General features: G+C 37.8%; 1 protein-coding gene across 1 annotated transcript; it reads right to left on the reverse strand.

The window, feature by feature from the left end:
• Positions 1-17,448: 17,448 nt before the first annotated feature.
• On the reverse strand, positions 17,449-19,225 carry LOC129746238 (probable enoyl-CoA hydratase, mitochondrial). The gene is made up of 2 exons (XM_055739802.1): positions 19,012-19,225; positions 17,449-18,437 (listed from the first exon to the last, which is right to left on the reverse strand). Exons 1-2 carry the CDS (start codon positions 19,097-19,099, stop codon positions 17,647-17,649), a joined length of 879 nt encoding a protein of 292 aa, XP_055595777.1. The 5' UTR covers positions 19,100-19,225; the 3' UTR covers positions 17,449-17,646.
• Positions 19,226-19,596: the final 371 nt, after the last annotated feature.

Consider the following 19,596-nt stretch of genomic DNA (forward strand, 5'->3'; position numbering starts at 1 on the left):
TCTGAAATCTGAATCTGAAATCTGAATCTGAAATCTGAATCTGAAATCTGAATCTGAAATCTGAATCTGAAATCTGAATCTGAAATCTGAATCTGAAATCTGAATCTGAAATCTGAATCTGAAATCTGAATCTGAAATCTGAATCTGAAATCTGAATCTGAAATCTGAATCTGAAATCTGAATCTGAAATCTGAATCTAAAATCTGAATCTGAAATCTGATTCTGAAATCTGAAATCTGAATCTGAGATCTGAATCTGAATCTGAAATCTGAATCAGAAATCGGATCTTGAAATTTAAATCTGATATCTGAATCTGAAATCTGCAATCTGAAATCATGGCCGTGAACTTTAGAAATGTTGCCCATCCATTAAAATATTAAATCAAAAAAGATTCAAGCAATTCCTACAACAATAAAGCATTCATTTCGTTATCAGCATCAGCACAATCAATCCACGCGGCGAGACGGCAGTTCCTCCTGCTGCTGGGTTGGGTGGTAGATTTGGTGAGCGATAAAAAGAGAGCTAAAGGATTTGTTTCTCCCGCAGCTACGTGAGGGGTGCGAGATTTGTACACCAACCTGTTAAAAACGTGGACCAAACTGGTTGAAATCTGGCAGCTTTCAGTAAATTCAAAAAACGTTGCTACAAAATTTCAAAACACCACACAAAATGTATGTCAATCGAAAGAGGAGATTCGAATGAATCTCTAGGTATATAAAAAGTGACCAATTTGAGTTCAAATTTTAGAGAAATCACGCTAACAAAATCGCGTAAACCCACCGACACGAGGGGGAGTTTGAAAAATGACAAAAAAGATGTGAGTTTCATTACCATATACTGAACAACTGAGATTTTTGAGGAACCAACTATGTTCTACGAAAATAATAATAAAGTTAACGAAAAAAAACTAAAATTTGAATTTAGAGAATCGATCCATTGGTAACCGAGATACAGCGATGCAAAGCCAAAATTGGGTGACTTTTTTGAAGTAAGAATTTTTTCTACCGGAAGTTCCGGGATAGCGGCCAAAACTTCCTTTGGACCACCAAAAATTTATACATCTATGGATAGGTTTATTCTTGACAATTTCAAATATTATAAAATCAGCGCAATATTTGTAACCTGTCTCAAGTTATAGGCATTCTAAAAAGAGCTCTTTTTCAGGACTTTTTTCATTCCGAATCAGCTGCTGGTGATTTCGTAAAATATTTCGACTTTATTTTTCAATATTGAGAAACTAGAATAAATTATCTATACGATGAATTAAAATTCATCGAAATCGGTCAATATTTGCGGCCAGGAGAATGTACGTAAACTGCAGGTCAAATTTATCAAAAATAGATTTGTACGGCAATTTTGCGAACGGCTTTGGAAGGTTAAAAACATGAAAAAAAACCGAAATCTTTAGAAACTCTCTTAACTTGGATATGAAAAAGTGAGTTCTTAAGTGACCAAGCTTTTTTTTCTGAATATGTTTTTATATACCAATTCATCATTACATTTATATTACATTAACATATTAAATTTGCTGTTTAGTTCAATAATGAACTGTTCAGAGCCCTAATAGTTGACTAAATACTGAAAAAATATTAGTTCGACTTAAATTTGCTGAGCGCAATCAAGTATTTTGATCATTTCGATGTATGAAAGCATCCTGTAATGTCAAAAATATTTTCAACTTAAACTAAAACTAAAAACTATCCTACAATTAAACTAATTATAAAGAGAACGAATCTCTGCGATGGAAGACTGAATCGATCTGCCTCCTGCAGTTAGGGACTATTTTGTTGACCATCTCTTCGATCGATTCACTGTCCGCAATTCGATGAAGATCTTCGGGGCTGTGCCGAGGTGGAAGCCGATATTCATTTTAAGAACCTTGTTCTGAATCCTCTGGATGGCTTTCTTCCTCGTCGCGCAGCAGTTAAACCAAATCGGAACTGCATACACAATCGCTGGTCGGAACATCTGTTTGTAGATAAGCATCTTATTCCTTAGGATTATTCCTTAGGATTTCCGATGAGAGAATAAAGAGATTTAGTTTATTTATTACATTTAGATTGAATATCTTCACTGTGATTTTTTAAAGTAAGATTCCAATCAAATGCGAGTCCCAAGTATTTCACGTAATCAGACCGTTCTAATGAAACCTCATAAGTTATGGAATGATTTCCATTAGGTTTTAAAAATTTAGCTTTAGAGTTTCAGAAGCGATAGAAAGAATTTTTCACAATTAAAAGTAATTCAAAAAGGAATTTCTGTTGCAATTTGCGTACCACCCGCAAATTCCGACCTTTGGCTGAAAGCAAAGTATTGTCAGCATTGTCAGCAAATAATCAGAAAGATCAGAAGTAAAAATATTGTATAAAATTGGCCCAAGTATACTGCGCTGAGGGACACCAGCTCTAATGGGTGTCCTTTCGGAGCATGAATTTTGATAGCTTATTGTAAAGTTTGGCTAGTCAAATAATTTAGAATCATTTTAGAAAGATATATACGAAAATCAAAACGAGCTAATTTAGTTACTAAACCTTTGTGCCAAACATAGTCTCTGAAGCACTTTTTTCATGATAGTTATTTTTAATCAAATTTGCAACAGTTGCCACAGCAACTATTGCTGGGGCAACAGCTCCCTAGGACTTATCTACTTTATTTAACTTAACACTTTTTTTTGCAGATCCCATAAAAAAACTAACCGTTCGCGTTAAAATTCATTAATAAACTGAGACATATAAAGTTGTCCTTTTCTTCCTCGATTTGAATCTACCTTTCTCTCTCAGACAGACTAACACTGAGAGAATAGCGATGGTGCTTTATTTTCCGAGTATGACGATATATTCATTTTCTTTTATATTATTTAGTAGCATCGTTATTATCTAAACGCTGGAGCTTTCAAATTTTAAATTTCCTGGAAATCAATTTAAGTTCATCAATATTTGTCTCACAAGAACTTTCAAATACATTTTGCTTAGAAAGAATATCTTAAAATTCAAGGGGATCTGAGTAGGCTCTGGCTTGATACGACGCGAAAATTTTATCTGGTGTCAAAAACTTGAAAATTTGAATAAGTTTTTGATATTTATATAATCTAGGTTTTTGATATTTATCTAGGCCGCTGGTCGTGGCCTAGAGGATAGCGTTCCAGTCTTCTAAGCCAGAGTCCATGAGATCGAATCCCGATCACGGCACATATAGTACTCTTTCTGTGGTCTGGTGGTTTTAGCATTTGTAAGATGCTAGCCATAATATCTTTGAAAGATGTACGCCTTAGGGTTAAGTAAAAAATTAGATCTCTTCAAAGAAACATGAAGTTTCACTGAGATCCTATATGTGTGTGTTCGTTTTTTTAAAAAAAGTGCAGTTTTGAATAAGTGTTGAGTGATATCCTTGAGGATTATAACAGTTTTCTCTAAATTGTTTGGCTTTCTGATTCCGATTCGCCGAAAATTTCTCGGAATACTCTTTGCTGGAACTCTGCCTGAGAGGGGCTGGTTCTGCAACCTCCGGACTGACCCTGGGTCCTATTTCTTTGCAACCGGCGGGATGTTTAAGATAAGTGGTATTTCTTAATTATATTTCCAGATAATTACTATGTAAATAATACTAGGTACAGTTTAAAACCTTTCCCATTAAAAATTTGATTTTTCGACATGACATTTTCTTTTTGTACCGCTAATGCCAAACAAATTATTTATTTCACTATTTAATCTCTTTTTTCTTTGAATTGTTCTTTGTTTAACGGGTAACTAATTTTATGTTACTTAATCAGGCCAGAGTGAAGTTGTTGAATTTTTTTAATGATAGTTTTTGCAAGAATGTGTCCAAAGAACGAAATAAGGCACGCGTTTTTTTCTGCTCCAATAAAAATGAGTGTAAAGTTTGAAAAGTGAATTACACGTGAAATTGTGCGTTTAGGTTATTAATGAGTTAAATAGAAAAGAGTTTAAGTGGAACTGCAAATTGTGGTGCAATCATGAAGATTTAAAAGTGAAATCTTTTGATTCTGGGCATTCAATTGGAGGATCTGGCTCGTCTTCCGGAGCAATCTAGGGAAGCTCAATTTGAAGATGAGCGCTGAACTACAGTGAAGCTTCAGATCCAATTAAAAGATAAGTTTTTGATTACTCATACAATTTTATGTCCTAAACTATTTTCAATTTTTTGTTACAAAAAATTCAAACATTTGGAAATTTGACAGTTGGACATTTTTCAAACAACTCGTGAAATATTCCACCTCAAATATTATGGAAACATGTGTGCAAGTTTAAATATAAAGATATATATTCAGGAGTGTTTCAGAAAACGACTGATCACTGTTTCAGAAGCTTTTCTTTGGAACAGTTTTTCTGTAGATATTTTTTAAGGTAATACGTTTACGTTCATTAGTTCGAGTTCATCATTTGCAAAGAGGTTCCGAAGTAAGCTCACTACCAAATTCTTCTAAAAGGGTAAAATATTTGAAGAACCTTTCGAGCTCCTAACAGACCTCGAAAGGTTTAATATTCTATTAATGTTTCCGTTTCTTTTTTATTTTCAAGAGCGAGTGAAGGCGCTTTATCCTTGGTCTAAGACCAGAAATGATTGTACACTGAAATCCAAAACAGTTCAACGCAGAAAAATAAAAGTAATTTTTTTTAAATCTTCCATCAATTATATCAAATTATTAAAAAGATTTCTAATCTTAAGTTTTGTGATTTCTGTGTACCAAATAAATCATTTCCAGCCGATGAAGAATGGCTCTAGTGATTGGTGAAATTATTTTACATTTAGCATGGTATTTTCATCACGGAGCATTTTTCTTAGCATGCTTCCAACGATCCCCTTTGAAACGTATGGTACTGGTGGTCCACGTTTCTTCCTGTTCCTGCACACTTAATCTTTTCTCCTGTGGTCGGAACGATTTCGTCCTGTATTTTCAACAGCTGAAATTACAGGACGATTTCAGGACAGCAAAATAGCTCAGGAAAACCATGCCCTGTAGGCTCGCAACAGCTTTCTCCTGTGATTTGCAGAAAGTTTTCGGTCTATCCTGTAGGCTCAGGACTGTTTTCTTTCGATGTTTACATTGAAATTGGAATGGAATAATGTAGAAAATTAAAAATTTAATATTTTTCAAATCAATAAACTTTTATTGTTCTTAATGAGAAGCATATTATTAGTAAAAGTTTTGTTAGTAAAATAACGACGTCGCTGCTGGTCGCCTGAAAACAAAGAATGGAAAAATGTTAATTCTCAGTCATTAAAGGTTCATTTTTAAAAACTTACCAGCTCAACCACATGTTTGACGGTGGAATCATGCCACGAACTGGGCCGCGAGTTGAACGACGGAGAACCATTCGGCGGGCAGTTGATTTTTTGGCATATAACTGCGCTGGAGGATCCTTCGGGGAGAACTGTTCCTCCAGCCCGGACTTCAGCAACTAACCTTTTTCGGGAAGACGGCTATAAATACATGACGTACGTTGTTTATAGAAGAAAGGAGACAAATTGGAATCATTACTGTTAGATTAAATAGTTTAAAACAAAAGCCACATACTTTCACTTCCACGATGAAACCAACAGCAAGCTAATAAAGTCTGCAAAAAACACATTTCGAAACCACCACAACTGTCATTTAGCAACGTCGCGAGATACAGGAGACTTCTATCCTGAATTTGTTCGTTTTCCTGAACACTCGAAAGGAAATTCCCTTTGAATTTCAGGATCAAGGGTTTGTCACGTGATTCGGTTAGCTATCTACCCGCGGCCCAGGAAAACACTTGTTTTTGACAATTCCAAGTGTCATTTTGAGCTGTTTTCCTGTAATTCAGAGGATCATAGTCCCGAGCGGAATAATTGCAATCTTAGTGTGTGTGTTCCAGATATCTCTGCGTTCTCTGCTCCATGGTAGGCCCAACCATTTTATGTTTTTGATCATCTTGATGTTTTTTATGTTAATATGATCAAAAACATGAACAAAGACAAGAAGAGTAATAATATACGCTTATTATTCTTTGGGACTCAGACATAAGTTCTGGCTATGGAAGTACGATTAGTGATTAGTGATTAGTGAAAGAATATCTTAAAATTCAAGAGAAATTGGACTTACAACGTTTAAATTTAAATCATGAGCAGACTCAGGGCTAATTTTTGAGCTTTTTCTGCATTAGTTAAAATAAATTTATCTTTATCTTTCAATGCATTTATTTATTTTTTTATTTAAACAGATACATAAAATTAATCCATTTGAGTTAGTACTCCAATGGCTTCGCCTTTTAAGGAGTCGTTATTTATCTTAAATTCTATAATCTATGATCTAATCATGTACCGTAAACTGGGGGAACTTTGATCAGCGGGGTAACTTTGATCAACATGAAATTTTTGCAGATAATCATAATTAACTATGTATAAAGTTAAAATATCTAAAAACTATTTACTACGTTTGAAAGCCTGTAAATTGAGTTACCAATAACCTAAATTTGGTTTTTATTAGGAGATTTTTTATATTACTTAAAGTATCATTTTAAAATCTTGAAATATCTGGTTTTTTGAAGGCTTACAAACAAACATCTCTCCTGATCAAATTTAAGCATTTAGGAGCAAATGGGTTGTTTTATGTGAAAGTTCAACTTTTTTCTCGGTTTAGGTTTAGTTTAAGTGGTATTTTTATGGTCATTTGATGATAATTTTTTGATAATGAAAACGAGCGGTCATTTTCCATGAAAAAGCCCGAATAGAAAAAATGGCTAAAACCCCTATCAAATGGTTCATTTTGAAGAAACAAAGAACATGGGAATAGAACGAGGACTTGGGGAATTGCATGAAGGTAAAATTTTATTTTTTTTTGAGGCCAAAAAATATTTATTTATTTATTTATTTATTTATTCTTCGTCTTCGAAATTATTCGTACAGACTGAATCTTAATCTAAATTCTTAATTCTATTCACAAAGACATTCTTACTTATATTAAAGTCATACAATTCAAAAACAACATTAAAAGCTCGAATACAAGTACTGAGTGGATTGTTGTATCCATAGCTTGTCCTGTTAAATGGTAACACAAGTCCAACATGGTTTCGGAGATTACGGGAAGGGATGTTAATATTGATATTTAAAAGCAAAGCTGAGCAATCGATACGATTCGTAAGAAGGTCAAATATAAATATTCGCTGTAATTTAAGGCGTCTCTAAGCATTTCTAAGCCAATTAACAAGCAGCGTGAAGGATACGGCGGCAGCTCAGCAGGATTAGTCCAAGGAAGCTGGCGAAGGGCGAATCGTATAAAGTATTTTTGGACTCTTTCTAGTTTGAGGGCATGTGTGACGTGATACGGTGCCCAAACTGGCACTGCGTACTCAAGTACACTACGCACCAATGAGCAGTATAAAGATTTGAGAGCATAAACGTCAGTGATAAATGCTGCGTTGCGACGAATGAAGCCCAGGACAGAAAATGCTTTGGCTGCAGTTAGTGAAACATGTTCGTTGAATCTTAGTTTGCTATCAATTACCACACCTAAGTCACGAATAGAACTAACCCGCTCAAGGACAGTCGAACCAATCGCGTAGCTAAATTTGATAGTAGTCAGACACCGAGTAAATGAAACTACTTTACATTTCTTAATGTTAACGGCCATTCCGTTTTCGTTGCACCACATCAGGAGCTGATCGATATCATTTTGCAAGGCAGTACAATCTACGATGGAAGCTATTATTCGGAAGATTTTGAGATCGTCCGCGAAGAATAATTTCCCAGATTTTAATCGGTTTGCGAGGTCGTTGATGTACAGGATGAAAATTAGCGGACCGAGCACGCTCCCTTGAGGAACCCCTGAGGTGATGGTGAATAGCGTTGAGGCTTCGTGATTCACTTGAACGAATGCTTTGCGGTCTGACAGGTACGAATTCAACCATTCAACTATCCACCTCGGAAAGCCAAGATGTAAGAGTTTCTCGATAACAAGGGTATGTGGAACTAGATCGAACGCTTTTGAAAAATCTACATATATGGAGTCTACCTGGCGACGAGATTCAACTGCAGGGAACAGTGTGTTAGTATAGTCCATTAGGTTTGTCGTTGTTGAACGTCGCTCAACGAAGCCGTGTTGAAATTCGCTGATCAATGGTTTTGACGAGTTGCTCAAAAACCGATGGACGAGCGTTTCAAAGACCTTTCCGAGAACACAAAGTATCGAAATTCCACGATAGTTTTCAACAAGTTGAATACTTCCTGCCTTGTGGATTGGTACCATCTTAGCAGTCTTCCATGCTGACGGGAACGTACCCTCAGCTAGCGAACGGTTGAAAATCAGCGTAATTGGTGCAGCCAGCGCCCTCGAACAACCTTTCACGAAAAATGGTGTTAGACCATCAACTCCAGGACCTTTTGTAGTGTCTAAACTATTAAGTGCTGTCAATACATCTACGGTAGAGAAACGAAAGTTCGGAACGGTTACGTCGTATGTTGGCACAAAGTGAAATCTTTCAGGATGTGATGAAGGAGAGGCGGTACGAAATACACTTTTAAAGAAGTCTGCAAACAGATTGGCTGCTTCCTCAGCTGTGCATGCTACACGTCCTTTATACTCCACGTTACCCGGGATGCGTTTTGAAGTTTTTTGAGTCCTGATGAAAGTCCAAAACGATGACGGATTTTCCTTTAGGTTTGATTGCAGCCTTTCCAGGTACGCCGCATAAGTCGATGTAAGCAGATCGTTATATTCGCTTTCAATGACTCGTAAACTATTGCTGTTTTCTTCGGATTTGGCACTGAAGAAGCGATTGCGGGCTTTACGGAGACTGGTAGAGTAAACTGCATGTCACAGTGTAGAATGAAAGGCTTGTGGTGTTCGTCTATCTTCAGAAGTGGTACGGGTGGACCAATAAGCTCGACGTAATCTGGATTATTGACGTAGGCTAAATCAAGGATTCGGCCATTTGCATTTCTTAGGCAATTCATTTGAACAAGCCCGACAGCGGAAATTGATTCGGTCAGCGCAACTTCTTGTTCTGTTGAAGCGTTCGTGGGTAAATAGCCGTTTACGTCATCATCAAAGTGCCAGTCTAGGTGTGGAAGGTTGTAGTCGCCTAACACAAGAAGAATGTCCACGTTCGATAATTTGTCGCATACAATTTGGATGGCACTGCTGTGTGCATTGTACACATCTGGACTGGATAACGGCCTGACATAAATACCAACAACGTAGATTGATCGATGTGGTAGTTTGATACGGACAATGGCCTGCTCGAGTTGATCGCAATCCTCCATGGAGACTGTAGTGCATTGATGGACTTCCTTGACGGCGATCAGTACTCCGACACCTCTGGATAGTTGACTTGTAGAATCACTCCGGTCACATCTGAAGATGGAGTAGTTTGTAGATAATTCACTGTTTAGAATATCCTGCCGCAGCCATATCTCTGTCAATACCAGAATGTCATAGTCGCAACTCGACAGCATTAGTCTAAGGTCGTTCGTTTTTGTCCTTAGCCCCCTGACATTCTGGTAGTAAACCGTCAGGAAACAATTAGTTAAGTCATCAGGGTTAGCAACTGGTAAGACTTCGGCGTGCGTGTGGCTGAAATCCGAAACAATTTCAGAAGGGGGAATGGATGAAAAATTGGAATACTGGCCTGCGAGTGGAGTTTGGAAGACCCCTTCACACTCCGCGAAAACAGGCCCGGGATGGCATTGTTGGCAGGATGCTATTGAGTGCTGTGAAGACTGTCTAATCGATGGCGCGACTGTTTCGGGTGCATAGGGGTCTTCCTTGAGGCTTTCGCAGGTGCATCCCGGGGTAGGTTGATTGAAGCTTATTCGAGTCTGTTGGGGTGAATTCAGTTGATCGTCGACGCTGTTAGCCGCAGAGAGAGCCGTGCTGAAATCCGGAAGAACTTCAGGCAGGAAAACTGAAGGGTTATTTGAATACTTGCCTGCGGGTGGAGTTTGGAAGACCCCTTCCCTTACCGCGAAAACAGGCCCGGGATGACATTGATGGCAGGATGCGAGAGAGTGGTTTGAAGAATGTTTGCAACCGGTCGATGGCACGACTGTTTCGGGTGGACAGGGGTCTTCCTTACGACTTTCGCAGGTGCATCCCGGGAAAAGTTGATTGAAGATCAGCTGATTCTGTTGAGGTAAATACAATCGATCGATGACGCTGGGAGCTGCAGGGTGCGCATGGCTGTAAACCGAAAACTCATCAGGCAGGAAAACGCTTGGTTGATTTGAGTACTTGCCTGCAAGTGGGGTCCGGAAAACCCCTTCCCTTTCCGCGAAAACAGGCCCGGGATGACATTGATGGCAGGATACGAGTGAGTTATGTGAAGGCGATCTGATCGATGGCACGACTGTTTCGGGTGGGCAGGGGTTTTCCTTACGGCTTTCGCAGGGGCATCCCGGGGTAGGTTGATTGAATAACGTTCGAGATTGATGTTGATCGTCGCCACTGGCAACCGAAGAGGGAGTAGTACTGAAATCCAAAAGAGCTTCAGGCACGAAGATTGGTGAACAGTTCGAATACTTGCCTGCAAGTAGAGTTCGGAAACCCCCTACCATTTCCGCGAAAACAGGCCCGGGATGGCATTGATGGCAGGATACAAGTGAGTGATGAGAAGAAGGTCTGATCGATGGCGCGACTGTTTCGGGTAGGCAGGGGTTTTCCTTATGGCTTTCGCAGGTGCATCCCGGGGAAGGTTGGTCGGTGATTAAGTTGTTGTCGGGTTCGAAACTATCGGTGATGAAACTGGGTTCACAGCGGCTGGTCTCCGAAATTTTTGAGCACTGTGATCATCAAACTCTCGGAACATTAGCCCTTCTGGCCACATCGAAGGGTCAAGCGCACTGTTCTTCAACGCTGGGTCGAGTCCAACTTTGAAAGAGATGAATGACATTTTGCTGGTGTCAGCTCCTTTGGCCACCAATTTGACGACCTCTGGGTCTTTCTCCAGTCCAAGGTTTGCTTTCACCATTGCAGAAATGGACTCATTTGTTACGTGAGGTTGGAGGCGCGATAAATAAAGCCAGAATTGATTTCTAGGTTTCTCACAGACAGACACAGGTATATCGTTCTGCCTATGTTGTCTAAGCCCGAATTGACATTCTGCTAATTTTAGATTGACGTTATCGTTTACTCGTGGACGCTTGGTGGCCCTGGTGGTCTCCCCAAACGATGGCCATCGATTGAGATTCGGAGACAAGACCGACGAGACAGACTTCGTTGCAATCGTGGTTATTTCCGTACGCAGACTGTTAATAGCATCCGTTAGAGCTGACATAGGCGATTTTTGGTCCACCTGACTCGTTAAGGATCGGAAATGGGAGTTATCAAATAACTCCGCGCAATTGTCACACATCCAATAAAGGTTTTTCCGGTGAGTCGTGAAGTAACCCATCATAGCGCGTGACACGCCAGAACACGTCATGTGAAATATGTTACCACAATATCCGCGACAGACCACAGCGTCGATGCCAGTAATAGCCAGAGAGCACTTTGCACAACTTTTTTCCATAGTTGCGATGTTTGGGTAACGTGCAAAACGCCTTTCGGTACCCGAGCAGACTTTTATGGCAAAATTATAGCAAATTTTGCTATCACGCCCTGAGAGCCAAATGTGCTCTCATTTTGCTTGACATAAGGTGGTACACAGCAAAAATGAGAGCACAAATTTTCATACTTGGTTAGCAAAGTGATGCCTAATTTTGCTAAAACTGAGACCTTAACTACACCTTGATTTCCGAGAGCTTGGAGAGCAAAATCATGCCAATATAAGGCATCAAATAAATTTCTTTTACAGCAAAATTTGGCATAAATATACTCTCAAAATTTTTGATAAAACGAGTTATCGTTTAGGCCTCAGAACAAGAAAAACTGGCTGTACGTTGCTATTCATGTATGAAAATTTTTCTCTCATTCACCACCTTATGTCAAGAAAAATGTGAGCAAATCTTACACTCAAGGTGTGATACCGATTTGCTATAGTTTTCCGTAAAATTATGCTAGCGAAGCGCAAAACAAAAAACACAAGTGTACAGTAAAGAATTTTGGTTACTCGTTTAACGCCAAAATGTATGTAATCGTTTGATTACTATTCATGATTTTGATGTTATGTGAAAATCGCCTTTGATTATGCAACTATCAAAACTCGTATAAATGTGCCAGCTAGGTTAACCCTTCAATGCATAGTGTGGTTTTAAACACTTGTTAATTCATATATACGTGTAAACTTTTGGTTATCTGTCAAGTATTAGAAAAGATATGCAAGGAAAAAAGTGCCAAAATCATCGATTTTGAGTTAATTTTTTTTCAGCTTAATCTACATTAAGTGCCAAAGTCAGATTTTTTTATAATTTTTATACACTTTTTAGAGTTTTAATTAACTGATCGAATTCTAAAAAAATATATATGAAAAATCGAGCATCTTCTAAACTTGGAAGCGCGTTTTCTCTAAACTATCATCTGTTCACTAACCTGCTTATGATTCTGAAGGCCATAAACCAATGCTGAGAAAATACGTGTTCATAATTACCCCACATCTTGAAAAGTATGGAGTAATTATGAACACTTATTTGTACGTGGGTGGGAATTTTTTTCAGCATAAAATCATATCACACCATATGGAGCATCAATTACCTTTAGAATGCAAAAAAAAGTTGATTTTGGATGAATGGCGGTGAAGCCGTGCACACATGGTAAATTGCTCTACTTTTAGAAAAACTATGCTTTTAAACCTACAATATCAGGTATAACTTATAAGCAACACGTTGAAAAACTTCAGATTGATGGGTGCTAGAAAATATCTACTACGATAAAATTGAAGTGAAACCGTGCACCCATATTCAATACTCATAACTATTTAACATGATTTTCTGATCAGATTGATAATGTGTTTTAATTTTTTGATAATTATTTTTTGGAATAATCATTTCATGACATACTTGCATTCGTCATCTATACCAAAATGATTCCGTACACCCATGGTGAAAAAATATTTCCATTTTATAACAAAATATTATCGAACAAGTAACAAAATAATATCAAAAGAAAAAAGTTCAAAATAATATGTAATAAAAAAATTTGCCTTTACCAGTCATTCGACTGGTCACGGTCCAAATAGGTATATTCAATTTGACAGTCTTTCTAGTGTTAAAAGTGTTAAATATCGAGTTCATTAGAGCTTGCTTTTTGTGATTTTTAACTCATAAATTCTTGTTCAAGCTTTAAAATAAAGCCGGGCACATGCCTATTTGAAATGATACTGGAAGTCCGGAAATAAGGAAACCGGACTTCATTCGTTACATAGTTACGCATGAGTAGCAAAGATTGTTCACTTCCCTTATTCCTAATATTAGTTTAGTTCTGTTAGAAAAAAAAAACACTCACAGTTATTCAGGGAAATACCGTCTTTAGCATCTGATGAAGGGTACTTTTCCGGAGACGTCCATTTGGAGCCAGTGCGGACTGTTGGGAGGGTGTCTCATGTTCTTCGTTAGTAACCATGTTTTCGAAGACACCATAATTTATCGAAGAACTTGGGTGACAACGTCTGCACCTGAAATAGGACGAGAAAGATTAATCACGGCTATATGTTGGTCTTACCTGTGAGATACAATTACGATACCGCAACCCAGATTTCATATTGCTGCTAAAACTGGGTCAATTATGCCTGATTATGCTTGTCGATTCTTATCCAGAGTACGTTTTCCTACGTCAGTTTACCCCGGAGTACATGCAATCCAAGGCACACAAATTAGAACCACTAGAATTAAAAAAAAACAAACTTACACCTGATAATGGAACAATACTATAATTTCACGGTCCTTATCCACAAGCCACCAACGCAACGTTACACCGAAATCCTCCGACAACATTCCCGTCAGTTAATCCGCCAGCTAATCCACTTAAATTGGAAAACTTTTAAACGAACCAAACAAACGGTAACGAAATTTAACTTTCGTGCACTTTCGTTTTCGTGTTGTTTTGATTTTCATTGACAGTTCTCGCTTAACATTTCATAAGGGCGAAATTATCAGTATACTCGAAACGAGAAAAACACGTTTGGAATTTCGAAACATCTTACTGAATCGTATTAGATAAATAAAAATTTAACTTAAATTAATTAATAATTTAATAACTAATACTGTTTCTTAAACACAATTGAGAAATGAGCGTATTATTTATCTTGTTTATTGTTCATCAATATCTATAACTTTGTTCAGTAAATTCAAGATATTTAAGAGTTCCGCACTTTTTTGTTTTCATTTTCAGCTGTGCCTGAAGGTTTTGTCTGGTTGATTGGTCGTTTTTGTTTTGCTTTTGAAGTTACGCTACGCTCTTTGGTCCTACATACAAAAACTCTAATTACACCGTGAGATAAACACACGGTCAAATCAGTTACTCCTATTGGTCCTACACAAATGGAAAAATTCACCATCTTCGAAGAGCCTTAAGCCTAGTCCACACTAGTCAACATGAACTGAGATTTTTGTTATGAGACGAACTTTGTTGTGTGTGGTTGTTGTTGGAAACCTGAGGCGGTCTCAGTGTATCCCGAATAAAATGGGAGACGTTGAGACCGTCTCGAGACGAAACGTCTCCTAGTGTGGACTAGGCTTCAAGGTTACAAAAAAAAATGTATCAGCAAGAAGTTTCGCCCAATTGATTTTAATTAATTATTTGATAGATTGATTGTTTACATTTGCCAGTTTCGCCCTAATGAAATGTTACGCTAGATTTGACGGGGTTATTGTTGCCAGTTTTGTATGTTGGTTTTTGAGTGTCGGAGAGTTAGCATGCAGGAATTTAATTTTGTATTTGGCTCTCTTAGAGCACCTGTATCCGTGGTCTATTCTTGGGTCTAATTTATACAATAATTGGACCAAAGAAATTAGATCAAATCCAGTGGAAAACTAGCAACCCCACTCGTGTTCCATTAAATGTCAAACGGTTTAGAACTCCGTCAAATGGGATCTAAATCTCATCAGTGTTGGATTTTATTTGCCTGATGAGGCTACAACTTTAATGTTTTTTTCAAAATTAAGTGTTCCTCAATTATGCTGAATTTTGTTGTTGGGTTAGTTGTACAGCAAATTATGCTATAATTTTGGTCTCAGGTTTCTATTCATAAAAATATATGGATACCTTAATTATGCCTAGTTTTGCTATCATATAAAATTCTACACCAAATTGTGCTCATCGTTAGCTTTTGATACCTAAATGTGGCCTCAATTTGCTGTCAAATAAAATTATATGAAACCTTAATTATGCCTAATTTTGCTCTCGTACAAAATTTTACAGCAAAACATGATGTCAGTTTGCTGTTGACACCTTATTATGATCTCAGTTTGCTATCAATTTGGGCATCAAAGTCTGCTCGGGTAGGCTATGTAGTTGAAGGGGATTACTGCGAGTAGATGCTTCAATGTTGCACACAAAAGCAGTTTCAAAAAATTGCCGCTAGATGTCGCTGCACCCGAAAAATTTGTGCGGGGAGAGGTGGTAGAGGTATTGTTTTCGCAATCACCGACACTTAAACACAACACTAATTTAACGATCGAAGGTTGATCGTAGACCGAAAACTTCACTGACAAATAAAACTATTGATCGTTAACAACACGTAGATCAACGAATCGCGATTTTTAAAACGAATTGAAAAAGGAAAATATAAAAACAAAATCGCTCCGAATATTAAACACAATTGAAAACAAGAAGTGCTGCCAAGTGCTGCTGAATATTAGGAAAGGTTTATAATTTTTGACCCTAAATGTATGCAACAACATTGTCCATCTTTCGAGTATATTTGTTTTTGAAAGAAAACGTTGAAAAATTCAATAGAGCTCAAACAAAAAAATACAGTTATCGATGTTTTGAGCCTTCTGTGCTTAATGGCATCAAAACAATAAATTTGATGATGTTGAGATACGTTAAAACCAGAGTGATCAAAATTACCCCTAAACTCGAAATCTGGTTTTGTAACAAACGTTTAATTATAACCACCAATGTCGTTTGAATTTACTGCAATCAATGATCATGTTTAATACTCCTCACCTCAGTAAGGGTTTTAAAGCTTTGAGGTATTACGAAAGAGCAACCCCTTCCAAAATATTCGAAAATTAATGAAAAAAGTGATCAAAGTTCCCCCAGTTTACGGTATCACATAATAATAAAGCGATTAAAAAATGTACACAAATTATGAAATTGAACTAAGCAATGAAAATAGATATCTAAAAACTAAATGAACAATAACATAATTACAAATATATACATGATACAGGTTAATTATGATATAATGAAAAAATATTGCACGATTTTAAAAGTGTTGATGATACATTGGAATTAAGAAGAAATTGCTTTATAGAATTTTTGAAATGACCATAATTGCGAAACGGACCACACTTTTTTTCAAGAAATTTAACAGCACACTGTAAATTTTTGCCTCGATTTCCAGCAAAAAAAATTGCTGGAAACGTTCAGCAATCCAAATTTTAGTTAATTTCCAAAATAACTTTGAGTATGTTTTCATGTCCTTCACTGCTTTTGCAAAATTTTCATTACAAATAAAATTTAAACGACGTTTGATCTCTTTTTGAAGGTCGCAATAAATAAATTTAAATAAGGATATCTATGAAGGGAAACAAGTATGTCCATTAGGATATTCAACAGTATAATAACCTGCAGAGTAGTCATCAAATTAAATATTCCCATTAGAATTTGATGAAAAATTATTCCAAGATCGATTTATTGGCATTAATTGAGCGCTGATGTGGTCTAGTGGATAGGCTGGCGCGAGTCTGGTAACCCAGGCGTACTGGGTTCGATTCCCGGTATCGGCAAGAAAAACTTTTGGGTTCGAATCCCATAAGTTGCTGACAGGTGAGATGCTTGGGGAGTAAGTAGAGGCCAGTCTCGAACCCACCCTTGTCCTTCCTCCAACTGGTATCAGGAGGGGTTGGTTTATCATCTTGAACTGCATTGTGTCCATATCCAGCCGGAATGGATACAATGAAGTGCATGATGGTCTAGCCAACGTCTCATGATCGCTTACTACTCTACGCTGCCTACTCTAAACTTTAAAATTTCCTTCTCCAAACTATCTCTAATTTTCACTTCCAGCGTCAGCTCCCCGAGCTATTTAAAAGCCACAAAAAAAAAGATCGATTTATTGGCTTTATTGTGTTCTCTATGTTCATGTCACCAATAATAAAAAATTTCGAATTATTTCTGGTGAATTTTTGTTAATCTCCCTTCAAAAAAATTTTCTGTTCATCTCATGAGAAAATCACATAAGTAAGCAATTTGCTTATGCATGTGAAAACGTTAAATTTGACAACAAATATGCGGGCGACTACTAAAAATTATTTTTCAACAAAAGAATTAGATGGGTTTCGGCGAAAGACTACATCTTGACGATCCTTCAGTAGATACTAATCTGTACATGGAAGGAAAGATGAAAAAAATAAAAATACGAAAACTTTTACAAACTATAGGTACTTTTTATTACTTCATTGCTCACTTATACTGGAAAATGCTTTGCATTTTCTAACATATTTTAAAATTTAATAAATGCATCTTATGCTCGAGTTTACCGAGTGTGTGTAATAACTGCGTGAAGTCAGTTATTCTGAACAGACAGTTCAGAATCATAAACATGCTTCAATGCTTTTGCTGGTTTATTCACTGGTGAATTTTGGAGCACGCTTTTCAACGAAAGCAGTCATACCCTCCAGGCGATCCTTGGTCGAGAAGGTGGCATGGAAATGGCGCCTTTCGAACTTCAATCCTTCGTTTAAGGTCGTTTCATACGCCGTATTGACAGCTTCCTTACATAGTTGAACGATCAATGGTGAAAATGTGGAAATTTTCTCTCCCAGCTTAATCGCCTCTCCAACCAATTTATCAGCTGGGAAAACTTTGCTAACAAGCCCACAACGCTCAGCTTCTTCGGCGTTGATCATGTTACCGGTTAAACACATTTCCATGGCTTTGGATTTTCCCATTACTCTGGCCGTGCGCTGCGATCCACCTGCTCCAGGGATTGTTCCGAGGGCGATTTCCGGTTGTCCGAATTTGGCCTTGTCACCGGCATAGATAATGTCGCACATCATCGCAAATTCGCAGCCTCCACCAAGGGCGTATCCGTTGACCGCAGCAATCACCGGTTTTTGAGTCTGAGCGACACGTGTCCAGTTGTTCAGGAAGTTTCCGGTAATACACTTGGCATAGGTGTTATTCTGCATCTCCTTGATGTCGGCACCGGCAGCAAAGGCCTTCTCACTGCCTGTGATGACAATCGCTCCCACAGTGTTGTCCGCCTCGAACTGATCCAGAGCTTGGCTGACCTCGTTCATAAGTCCGTTACACAGCGCATTCAATGCCTTCGGGCGGTTCAGAGTAATCAGTGCGACATTCTTCTTCTCACCCACCAGCTCAGTCTTGATGAAATCGTAAGTTTTTGTAGATGCTAAAAGTGGGAACTTATGGTTAATTTTCTGGCACGAAAGTAAAACATATCATGATTGTTTTTATATTCATCTTCTAGATGCTCAATGTTGTTGTATTTATTGAATTAAATGCTATTATTGAATAATAAAATTGTTTACAGTTTATGTTCAAATTTATTTAACATGCACTGTTAAATAAGATACCAACGCACCGACACTCGACGATTACAAATTTATCCACGAATGTGTGGTGAAACCAATTGAATCGAATGGAACAGGACCTATCTAGACATACAGTTCAGCTTGTCGCTTACGTAATAGTCATAATCGTCAAAATGAAACTCGATGACGATTAGGCTTAATCAAAGCTTGTTTTTCTTAAGCAGTATTGATACGTTCACTGAATTGTGCATTCATTCATTAAATATGTTTCCAATGCAACAAGTTAGCACTTGAGAGCAAGCGCAATGCCACAAGATTTTCTTGTAGTACCTATGTACATTTCATAAAACACCGCATGTTGCCATGTCATTCTGTGGCAGCTGAGATAGCCTCCACCAAATTAAGTTACTAGAGATGTAAAACTTAACTTACCAGCACAGTAGAACCGAACATTGCTGTAGTTTGCAATTTTGGTCAACCCACCGACTCGGCTGGCAAACAACTTTCCGAAACTGGCCATTTTGTTGGAAATTTTGGGACTTAAAATATGGTTAAGCCTGTAGTGTTGATAAGCTACTGATTGTTAACACACACTTTATAGCTCGGTCCGCTCAACGGTCGCTCGATGACTGAAGGCATCATCATCAGTTTAAGATTTTTTAGCGGCGTCTTTGCGTCCGGCGTACGGTGTCCGGTCGGCGACGCCCGCGGGTGAGTGACGTCGGGACGCTCTCTGGAATACTCTACACTCTAACTCTAAGAAATTGTTTTGAATTAGAAAGCGATACTACGAAAGTACAAAATAGGGTACAAAATAAAGTTACAAAACGATAAAAACAAAAACGTTTTTTAATAAAATAGGGTCATTTGGTCGGAGACCGTTAGGTCCAATTGCTGACAACAATTGACAATTGATCAAACAGTTAGGTCCAATTGCTGACAACAATTGACAATATTGATCAAACATGCAGAATACCCCACCCGTGAGTAACTGTAAGCCAATAATTGATCTCAAAC

The sequence above is a fragment of the Uranotaenia lowii genome, chromosome 2, assembly GCF_029784155.1.
Source record: "Uranotaenia lowii strain MFRU-FL chromosome 2, ASM2978415v1, whole genome shotgun sequence".
Classification (NCBI taxonomy): Eukaryota; Metazoa; Arthropoda; class Insecta; order Diptera; family Culicidae; genus Uranotaenia; species Uranotaenia lowii.

Excerpts from the sequence above, each read along its gene's own strand:
- LOC129746238 (XM_055739802.1), bottom strand. The coding sequence starts at position 19,099 with ATGGCCAGTTTCGGAAAGTTGTTTGCCAGCCGAGTCGGTGGGTTGACC. Across the intron at positions 18,438-19,011 it reads TGTTCGGTTCTACTGTGCTG|CATCTACAAAAACTTACGAT; the intron begins GTAAGTTAAGTT and ends TCCCACTTTTAG.